The 11,516-nt window shown below is 48.9% G+C and overlaps 1 protein-coding gene across 1 annotated transcript; it reads right to left on the bottom strand.

Annotated features, from left to right (window-relative positions):
* Positions 1-1,848: 1,848 nt before the first annotated feature.
* Positions 1,849-2,817, bottom strand: LOC120383298 (olfactory receptor 52R1-like). The gene has a single exon (XM_039501251.1). It carries the CDS (start codon positions 2,815-2,817, stop codon positions 1,849-1,851), a length of 969 nt encoding a protein of 322 aa, XP_039357185.1.
* Between the last annotated feature and the right edge of the window lie 8,699 nt (positions 2,818-11,516).

Here is an 11,516-nt window from a genome sequence, read left to right as displayed (position 1 = left end):
CATGGACATGTGACTTGCCCACGTGACTCCAAACTCCATTTTTGCTGTCTTTTTTTTCCACACTAAGAGCAAAGCGGTGTGCTTACACCTGGAGAAGACGATAGAAGGCTGATGCCTCATCTCCATCTTGTCTTCAATTCTCCTTCATACCTCTGGAGGGACTTTGCTACAAACCGAAGTTCTGAACAAAGGACTGAATGACACATCCCAGCTCTCAATGTACTCCAGAGACTTGATTTGAACCTGCAATTGATTCCATCACTGCTACAGGCTAGAACCGAAGACTTTGTCATTATTGTATGTAATTGATTCCATTTAATGCATATTACACGAGATGATGAAACACTTTCCAGTCCATTAGCTGTTAAGGAGGATGTAAAATTGCTTCTACTGTAGAACCTTAGAATTATGAACCACAGAATTATGAGCGCTCGATCAAGCACACAAACCTTGGGAATGAGAAGAATACTCAACCTGGGGATTGGAACCCCTGAGAAGGTCACAAAGTTATTATATGGGGGGTCCTGGGCTGTCACCTCCACCTCAAACCCCAATTGCCCCTAGCATTTCTAACAGTGAATATATTTAAAAGTGCTTTTCGTTTACAAAGGGGTCACACTCAGAGGCTTGCTGGGTGAAAGGGGTCACCGGCACAAAACTTTATTATTTCTAGGATGCTGCTACCAAAAGAATCACATACTGTTTGACCCGGGTTACAGCAAAGGGCTTTCTAGCAATTTGGAAGAAGACATAAAGGGGAGAAATAACAGGATGTCAGAGTTGTCATTCTCCCTATAACGACACACCTGAAAGTACCGGAGGAAAAAGACAGAACAGGGGGGCAACTGCTCATCCCAGGCAGAAAGAAGTCAGGCTGCCTGAGAAAGATAACCTGCTAGTACGCCCTAACTGGCTGAGACACTGCTGGATTCAAACACTTACTAGCACATTAAGCTTAGGTTGCGGTTTTGTTTTGTTTCTTATGATAATCTACTTGGATCTGTTTCCTTTCACCGATAATCATTTAAAAGCTCTCTCTCTCTCTAGCTAAACACCCCTATTTTATATTTTACCACAGTGCATTGTTTGAAGTGCAAAGGGGAAAAATCTCAGCCCATGCACAAAAGTCAGTGCACATCCGCTTTCCTTTGTAGAAATGGTGGACTCTGTAATAAATTCATGCTGGTCGGTTTTTGACCAGGGCAGGACAGTAGAGGTCTGGGATCTTAGGCTGGGCATCTGGGAGTATTGTGGTCGTAGGTTCTCTATTGCAGTTTCATGAGTGGCTGGCCTGGGCAGTCGTGAACACATCTGGGGGTGGTCCCTGTCCATACATGCTGATGTGAGGCAAGCTTGGAGGGTTTCAGCTTGTCACAATATTACAATGCAAGAGGAAACCCAGAATGGTGAGACAGACGGGTCAGCTGTTCCTCAGTTCCAGGTGGCATCCCAGGGGGAAACCCATCACATAGATGATCCAGAGATTGATGAGGGAGTGGAGAGGAGTGGTAAACAGGGGCAGAGCCTTGGGGGGAAAGGTCCAGAAGTGGGTGGAGCCATGACAGAAGATGTGTAGCAGCAGTGGGGATTTTGGGGGAAAAGGTTGGGCAAGGGGCAGGTGTCCAGGTTTAAAAGGTGTCCAGTTACAATTAGAATTATAGTTAGAAAGGTGGCAACCCTATGTGTTAATGAGCTGTACGTACACCAATTCCATAGTACGTCATGCTGAGAAAGCACAGTAAGGCCAGGAAAGGGTTTAATGTCTCTTTGACTGCCCAGTAAGTGATTCAGGGGAGACGGCCCAGCACCATGTCACCAGCCAGGTCTGCATGGACCTAGGTCTCAGACCTAAGAGCACCAGGAGAAAACTTTAGTCCCTTTATGAATTAAGATCTGGAGCAGCCTGTCCCGGATCTGTTTGGTCCTCACCCCGTAGATGATGGGGTTTAGCATGGGGGGCACAAGGAGGTACATGTTGCCAATAAAAACGTGAAAATGAAGGGGCAAATTGTGCCCAAATCGGGATGTGAGGGAAGAGAAGAGAATTGGGATGTAAAAGGCTAAGATGACACAGAGGTGGGAGCTGCAGGTCCCAAAAGTCTTGAGCCGGGCGTCCTTTGTGGGGAGGCTGAAGATGGCCCTGAGGATCTGGATATAGGACACAACAATAAAAAACACATCCAGTCCAATCCCACAGAATACCACAAATAGGCCATAGTAACTACTGATGTGGGTGTCGGCACAGGCCAGCTTCACCACAGCCATGTGCTCACAGTGTGTATGGGGGATGATGTTGGTTCTGCAATATGGCCACCGCCTCGCCAGGAAGGGATAGGGTAGTGCAAGCAAGCTGCCATGCAGCACGACGGCCAGGCCAATCTTGACCACCATGCGGTTTGTCAGGATGGTGAAATGTCTCAGGGGATGGCAGATGGCCACGTACCGATCCACAGCCATGGCCACAAAGATTCCAGACTCGATCGCTGAGAAGCAGTGAATAAAGTACAGCTGGGTGAGGCAGGCTCTGAAATCGATCTCCCTGGAACTGAACCAGAAGATTGCCAGTATTTTGGGCATGGTGGATGTGGACAGGACCAGGTCAGTGACGGCCAGCATGCAGAGGAAATAATACATGGGCTCATGGAGGCTCGGCTCCCTCTTCACGATGAAGAGGACTGTGAAATTCCCCAAGATGGCTATGGCGTACATGGCGCAGAAGGGGTTGGAGATCCAGACATGGGCGGCCTCCAGGCCAGGAATTCCGAGCAGGATGAAGGTGGAGGGGTTGGTGAATTCGGTTGTGTTGGAATTTGACATGGAGCAAGGGAGAAATTGTACAACTCCGAAGCAGAATGGTGTCTCCTACTTGTACTGTATGTTCCCCTGACTTTCTGTATAGGCCCAGGGTCTAGGGTGATTGTTGCAGTGGAACTGCCTGGATGGAAAGACAATATGAATATCAGCCAGTTCATGAACTACTGGAGGCTGTTTTGATGGGAGAAGCAGATTGGTTGCTTTTCACACATTGAAAAATGACATTTTCATTATTCAGAGAAATTAATTATCAACAAGTGACCATACTAATGCCAATGGGGTTCCCGGCATCAATAATTTGTATACATTGTGGTGTGGGAAAAAATAATGGGCACTAGCTGGAAATACACCTCAGGGAAAAGACCTTGTCATCACTGATAGCAACTCTACGGAAACACCAGCTGATTTGTAGCAGTGGCCAAAACAAAGACAATGTTTGGATGCATAAGAAAAGGGTTGGAAAATAACCTGCTGTGGACAAACACTCAGTTTTGGTCACCCAGTGTCTATAAAGGGTATTGTCACGGAGTGTGGAGGAGTGAGGGACCTGCAGCCCCAGCTTCCTGCGGTTCACCGTGACTCTCAGCCAGCCAGTAAAGCAGAAGGTTTATTTAGACGACAGGAACACATTCCAAGACAGGTCTTGCAGGCCCAGACAACAGGATCCTCCCCAGTTAGGTCCATATTGGGGTCTCAGGAGCCCCACAGACCCCTTGGGGAGTCAGAGCCCTGTCTGGGCTTCTCTCCATTCCCCAGCCAGCTCCTGAAACCCTTCTCACCCTCCAGCGTCTCCTCCCCTCCAGCCTTTGTTCAGCTTCCGGGGCAGATGTGTTACCTGGCCTCCAACCCCTTTCTGAGTTCTCACGTTACCTGCTCAGAGACTCTCCTTCCAGCCAGTCTCCCATCCCCCAATGCAGATCGTCCTCCCAGGCCAACACCCCCCACTCAGCATTCACAGGCCACAGTAAGAACAGTCCCAGTTCATCACATCTCTCCCCATTCAAGACCGAACTCAGCGGGGTCACTTTAGCCAGTGATCTGGGGAATTTCGAACCTACCCATGTTTCCAGGATGCCCCAACATTCCTCCCATTCCTTGGTGAGAATTACACGCATGTGCGAAGGCTTATGTGTCCCGTGCTCTTTTTCCACCCCAATACCCCTGGCGTTCAAGCTGGGCTGGGGTCTTCTCCCAGCGTTCCAGTCTCACGGGCTGTGATTCGGGCTCTTGGTTCAGAGTCCCACTTTTGACCTGGGCCTCCCTCTGGAAAGGCTCCTCTATGATGGGCAAAGGCCCTACAGCCATTTTCTCCTTCTCCCGGGCCTTCCTCCCAATCTGGCAGGGGTCACAGGAGTGGCAGTGCTGCCAGACATGAGTAAAGACCCCAGGCCAGTAAAAGTTCCGTAGCAGCCGCTGCTGGGTACGCCAGGCTCCCTGGTGCCCTGAGAGGGGAATGTCATGGGCCCAGGAGAGCAGCTGGCGGCGATACTTCCGGGGTACCACCAGCTGCCTCCTGATCCCCCCTGACTCCATTTTCCCTGGGGGAGCCCATTCTCGGTACAGAAACCCCTTCTCCCACAGGAACCTTTTCCGGCAACCTCCTGCCATGGTCTGTACCACACCGAGTTCGGCCAGGTCCCTTATCTTCTGCAAGGAGGGATCTTTCTGCAACTTGGCCTGGAACTCAGCAGCTGGGACAGGGATGGAGACCTGCTCTTTCCCACTGGCTGGGTCTGAGGCCGCAGCCTCTCTGAGTCGTGTCCCTGGGCGCTCTCTCCCCACTGGGTTAGGATCCTGTGCCTCGGGCAAGGTACCCTCCCTGTTGTCAGGGTGTCGTGCTCCTCGCTGGCTCTGGCTACGGGTTACGACCAGGGCACCCTGGGAGCTGCTGGGCCAGTCCTCCAGGTCCCCCTCCATCAACACCTCAGGGGGCAAATGCGGGTGCACCCCCACGTCCTAGGGGCTCTCCTTGTTATCCCCTGCCCGACTGTCCACTAACTCGTCGGCCAGCTGGCCCATGTGCTGCGGGTTCTTTGGCTTTTGGTCCATCAACCACAGACTCAGGTCAGATGGGCACTGCTCATACAGGTGCTCCAGTATGAATAGGTCAAGCAGGTCCTCTCTAGTTTGGGCCCCAGCTGTCCACTTGTGGGCATACCCCTGCGCCCGGTTGACCAGTTGGAGGTATGTGACCTCACGGGTTTTATGTTGACTCCGGAACCTCTTCCGGTACATCTCAGGAGTCAGCCCAAACTCGCGGAGCAGGGCCTGTTTGAACCGTTCGTAGTCCCCTGCCTCCGCACCTTTCATTCGGCGGTACACCTCCACGGGTGTGGAGTCCAGTAAGGGGGTGAAGAACTGGAGCCTGTCTGCAGGGTCAACCCTGTGCAGCACACAGGCCGTCTCAAAGGCCGTCAGGAAGGTATCTATGTCCTCCCACTCCTTATGCCGGGCCAGGAAGCTCTTATCAAAGCTCTTTGTAGTCTTGGGTCCCCCCTCACTCACCCCAGCCAGGGCCCCGCTGCTCCTCAGCCGGGCCAGTTCCTGCTCATTCTTACGCTGGTTCTCCTCATGCTGACGCTGGTTCTCCTCATGCTGACACTGTCTCCTGTTCCTCCAGCTCCTGCTTCAGTTCTTGCCTCCTCAACTCGAGCGCCTCCCTGTCATATTCCAGCCACATCCGCTCCAGGGACAGGGAGCTCCGCCGGGAGAATCCCCTGTTGGCTGCCGGGGTCAGGGTGCCCTCGATATTTGCTGGGCTTCCCCCAACCCCTCCCCTAGGTATAGGTGGGCAGGGTCTCAGGGTGTCCTCGGCACCAGTCTGGCCCCTCCCAGCCATGTCAGGACGCTGCACCCGCCGGGCGGCTTCCCTCCGGGACAGGGCTCGGTTCACCCAAGCGATCCTTCTCCTCCAACTGGGCAATTAGCTGTTCCTTGGTGGACCTCCCAATGCGCAGCCCCCTCTTCCTGCACAGCTCCACCAGGTCGCTCGTAAGGCGTTTAGCATACATCTTCCTGCTGGACCCTCGTCAGCCTGTGCTCTCAGCTTCCCACCGGTTCCAGGGATACCTCTCGTGCACCAGCCCTTCTTCAGGTCACCCCCTCTCTGCCAGGGTCGAGCTGCAGACTCCTCTGCCCCTGGGACTGCTCCTGCAATCCGCAGGGGAACCCTACTACTGCAAAAATCCTTCTCTCTCCCAGGGTCAAGCGGAAAGCTCCTCCGCCCCTGAAACTGCTCCCTGCAGTCCTCAGAGGGACCCCCTTACTCCAACAGTCCTTTTCGCTGGTCACACACTCCCAGGGGTTAATTGCCCCCTCAAACCATCTCTCTCTGACTCTTCAGCACACCTGGTCCCCGTCAATCCCCCTTTGCTTTACTGCTCCCCAGTCACCTACTGCAGGAAGTGCCGTCCCCGGTGTGCAGTAAATCCCACCGCTCCCACCAGTTGTCACGCAGTGTGGGGGAGTCAGATACCTGCACACCCCACTTCCTGCAATTCACCAGGACTCTCAGCCAGCCAGTAACACAATACAGAAGGTTTATTTAGCCGACAGGAACAAAGTCCAAGACAGGTCTTGCAGGCACAGGCAACAGGATCCTCCCAATTCGGTCCATCTTGGGGTCCCAGGAGCCCCACATCCCCCTTGGGGGGTCAGAGTCCCAGCTGCGCCTCCTTCCATTCCCCAGCCACCTCCCGAAAACTCCCTCTCTCCCTCCAGCCTCTCCTCCCCCAGCCTTTGTTCAGCTTCCCAGGCAGAGGTGTCACTTGGCTCCAACCCCTTCCTGGGTTCTCACCTTACCTGCTCAGCAACTCTCCCGTCAGTCAGTCTCCCATCCCCCAATGCAGATCGTCCTCCCAGGCCAACACCCCCCACTCAGCATTCACTGGCCACAGTAAGAACATTCCCAGTTCATCACACAGATAAAAAGGGGAATTCTGAGCTAGGCTTTGAGAAGTGGAGAGGCTGCCATATGCAGAGTGACTGAAAAGTCTAGGACTGTTTAGAGAAGAGACAAACAAGGGAGCATATGATTGAGGAAAGGAAAAGAAAGACTGGAGCTAATTACATTACATTCAAATTGAGAAACAGAGAAGAGTCCCCACCCAATAATATGTATAGACACTTAGTGCTTCAAAAGGGCTAATTCCCCAAAGCTGAAGCAAATTATCAGAAAAAACTGACTGTGAGGAAAAGTTGGACAGAAAAATGGGAATGAAAATTGGAAGTTCTTGAACAAGAGTTTTGGATACCCTACAAAGTCATGATTCCACAGTCAGGAAAGTGGACAACTCTGGCTAAAAACCCACTTTAGTGGCAAAGTGAAGGCAGCAGTTAGGCAGGGGAGAGCTACATATAACACATGGGAGAAAAGAAAAATAGATAGCAAGCAATACAAATTAGAAGTTTTGAAAACTGATCAGGGAAGTTAAAGATATCAAAGAAAAATCCATGCTTGGCAGAGTTAAGGATCACAAAAAGGACGTTATTAAGTATATTAAGAAAAAAAGAAACTCTAGCAAATATTTAAGTGAGCTCCTAGAACGGTAAAGGAAACTTTTTAATTTTCCAGAAAAGGCAGATATGTTCAAGAAATAGTTTTGTTCTGCATTTGGAAAGAAGCAGTGTGATATACTAATATCACCTCAGGCGATGAAACACTTTTCAGGCCATTAGTAGTCAAGCAGGGTGTGAAACAGCCTCTACAATAAAAACGTAGAGTTACAAACACCAGAGTTACAAAGCGACTGATAAACCACAAATTTCCTTTGGAAGCAGTACACAATATGCAAAAGAAGAACACCCTCCCATCTCCGAAAAGGAGGCAAATACAAGGCAGGCCTCTGTTAAATATTAAACTATTTTAAAAAAAGGGAAATTTCAAAATAAAAAGATTTGACAAGGTTAGAAAACAATGGAAAAGCTGTTATGGGATTATTGAAAAAAACAGCTAGGATTATAATTAATACCAGTCAACAACATGGTCTATGGAAAACAGGTCTTGTAAAATAATCTCAATTCTTTCATTATATAAGAGTTCATGTTTGGTTGATGAAGGGAACTGCGCAGATGCACTAAACCTTAATTTCTCTGAGACATTAGATTTAGTAGGGGAAAATATTCAGATAAACAAAGAAACACTCTACGATATCAGTAGAGAACACATAAAATGGAATAAAAACTAGCTAACTTACAGATCACAGAAACCATTTGTGAATTAGGTAATAATTGGAGATAGGCCAATCTCCTAGAACTGGAAGGGACCTTGAAAAATCATCAAGTCCAGGCCTCTGCCTTCACTAGAAGGATGAATTTTTGCCCCAGATCCATAAGTGGCCTCTTTAAGGATTGAACGCTTCACTCTAGCTTTAGCATGCTAATGCTTAAACCACTGAGCTATCCCACTGCCCTAACCATTGTCAGAGAATGGGAATGTTTCTAGTGGGGTTCTGCAGGGATCAGTTCTAGGCTGGATGCTATTCAATATTTTCACCCATGATCTTGAAGAAAGTGGATAATCACTGCAAATAACATTTGTGGAGAACCCAAACATTGGCAGAGTGGTTACAACGAGGAAGCCGGGGCAGGCACACTGATTGATCTGGAGCTTTTGGTGAGCCGGGCCTATGCAAAATAAAATGTTTTGGTACACTGTAATGCAGAGTTATCATCTTGGAACAGGATATGCCAGCCTGATCCTCAGGCTAGGCCACTGTATTATGGAACACAGGGACCCTGAGATTGATTTAGGGATCACCGTGGACACCCAACTCATCGTGAGATCCCAGTGGGATGCTGCGGCTGAAAGGGCTCATGCAATCCTTTAATGCATAAACAGGAGAGTGGGGAGTTGAAGCAGGGGATGGATTTTACCTCCTCAAATGCACTGGTGTAAGTGACTGTGTCCAGTTCTGGGTTCTCATTTCAAAAGGGATGTGGAAAAATTGGAGAAGGTGCAGAAAAGACCCACAAAAATTATTTGAGGTGGGTGACGATGCTGGTTAGACAGAGAGACAGAGAGACTTAAAAAACTTGATTTATTTATCTTATATACAGTTATCGGGCTCTTTAATCTAACGGAGAAAGGCAGAGCAAGGCCCAATGGCTGGAAACTGAAGTCAGGCAAATTCCAGTTCGAAATAAGAGCCAAAGATTTAGCACTGAGGGAGACTAAGCGCTGGAGAACACGGCAAAGAGAAATGGATCATTCTCCAACTCCGCAGGTCTGCAGACCCAGAGTGTATGGTATCCCAGAAGATCTGCTTGAGGGTTCACTACACTTAAGATGCTACAAAGGCTCTGTCTTACTGCTTCAGTGTAGACACTACTTACACCGACAGCAGGGGTTGTCTTGTCAGTGTAGGCAATCCACCCCCCCGAGAGGTGGTAGCTAGTTCAGTGGATGAATTCCTCCCTCGACCTCATGCTGTCTATACCACGCTTAGGTAGATATAGCTTCATCTCTTAGGGGTGTGGATTTTTTTTTTTAATATTCCAAGGGATGCAGTGCAAGCCGGATGAACAAGCTAAAGGAACCGGGTGTCTTTAGTTTGGAAAAGAGGAGATTGAAGGGGGGACATGACAGCAGTCTTCAGTTACTTGAAAGGCTGCCATAAAAAAGTGGAGGAAAGTTGTTCTCTCCTGCCGTGGAGAGCAGGACCAGAGGCAATGGGTTCAAACTACAGCACAGCAGATTTAGATTAAATTTCAGAAAAAACCTCCTAACTGTAACAACAGGCGGACAAAAAGGAGAAGGGACAGCCATCTGCCTGGGATGGTTTAGGCTGAACATCTCCTGCATCTTGGCAGGGGGTGAGACTAGGTGACCCTTCTGGTGCATTATCGTGCAGTACCAGAGCCGTGTTAGTCTGGATCTGTAAAAGCAGCAAAGAGTCCTTTGGCACCTTATAGACTAACAGACGTATTGGAGCATGAGCTTTCGTGGGCAAATACCCACTTCGTCGGATGCAGTGTCTCTATGAGTCTGCAATGTAAAATCCTGGTGTGAACCAGGCCTTGGTGATACACAAGTTAAGGGGCTCAGTACAGGGATAACTGGGTGAAATGTAATGGTCTGTGATATACAAGAGGACAGACAGGATGATCTAATGGTGCCTTATAACCATAGACCCCATGAATCTATCAGTAAAGAAAGTAGATCAGGCATTTACATTTACTGTGTCTCATAACACAAGAACAAGAGAACATTCAGTTCCATTTACTGTCTGAACATACGACACAATCCATATTTAATAATATGACATATTACATAATCCATATTTGGTCTGTGGAACTGCTTGCTACAGACATGGAGTGAGGAGCTAAGCTGAATGGGATTCACAAATGGATTGACAATTGGTGGTGGCTTTGGTGGCACCATCTTTAACTAAGTCTGTCTGATATCTTCAATGAGAAGACCTCAGTTTCAGCTGAAGTTTTCGAGTCTTCAAGCATTGGGAGTGAAATTTCCCATGCTGGATGTCTGTTTACAGCTGAATTGTTTTTTGAAACTTTCAGCATGACAGTTCAGCCGACTACTTGAATGAAGCTAGGAGAACATATGTCTTAACCATGTTGTTCCACCTCCATGGTCTCCAGCAGATTAAAATCCGGTAACAGTCCCACCTACCCACCCACCCACCCAACGCCCTCCCAGTTAACAGCCAGAGCCCTGAGATTCAAGAGAAGGAGGTGACAGCCTCTGCCTATTAACACACATCTGTCTTCTCATGTCTTTATTCAGTTCTTATCCAGAGGAGTTTTCCCATAGTGGGTACTGAGGGAACTATGGGCCATGGCATCAGAATTTGGCCTTGATTGTACTTCTACCACCTTTAATCTTGAATGCTGCCCTGTGACACAGAAATACACCCACCTCCACGCTGAATGGCATCAGCCGGGACGGGCAGGGATGCTAATCAAAGGAGGACATTTTGGCCAGTGCTACTGGAGCAAACTCATCCCCTGAGGCAAGGGCCCTGGGATGTTTAATGGTTCTGCAGAGTGGAATGGACCACAAACTTACACTGTATCCCATGACGCCCACGTTGCACTGAGTTTGTAAAGCAGGTGAGTGCCTCAGGAAGCGATGGTACCTGTGAATTCTGAGATGGAAGTGTATTCCCTGGGAATCCTCCTCAGGTAGTCGTGTCCCACACCTCTCTCACCCAGCATCTGCAGCAACATCCCACGCTGAGACCAGACACAGGGGTGTGCACCATTTATAATATAGCTCTGTGCAATCCCAGTGGGATTCATTCAGTCTCTAGCAGAGAAGCGGCACCTTAATGTAAGCAGGCAAGAGAAAATCTGGTCTGCACTTCTGTGTTATTTATCCAGCTTTTGTAGTAAACAGTAATTAAGGGACCTTCCCTAAGGGAGATGAGAACTCTTGGACTCTCTGCTGAGCCACAGAGGAATGGGCTGCTCTGTGTATTTGTGTATATTTAAAAATTATAATTGATAAGGAAGAAAAAAAGGGATAACACCGACGTCCCCATAGGGAATGATACTAAATTGCTAATACACAGGACTGTTGCTAGAGGTCAGTCAACATCCTGTGCAACACCTTTCTCTTTAGGATTAACAGAACACCTAACAAAGGAAAGTCTCTGAAAACATATCCCATTATTCCCATCACACCAAGAGGTAAATTGACTCCCGCTGGGCAGGACTGTTCCCATCTTCTCAAGGTGAATGTG

The sequence above is a fragment of the Mauremys reevesii genome, linkage group 1 (assembly GCF_016161935.1).
Source record: "Mauremys reevesii isolate NIE-2019 linkage group 1, ASM1616193v1, whole genome shotgun sequence".
NCBI classification, from domain to species: domain Eukaryota; kingdom Metazoa; phylum Chordata; order Testudines; family Geoemydidae; genus Mauremys; species Mauremys reevesii.
Note: the sequence above shows the minus strand (reverse complement) of the source record. Positions and strands in the feature narration are given on the sequence as shown.

Bases quoted from the DNA above. Each gene is read 5' to 3' on its own strand.
- LOC120383298 (XM_039501251.1), bottom strand. From the start codon at position 2,817: ATGTCAAATTCCAACACAACCGAATTCACCAACCCCTCCACCTTCATC.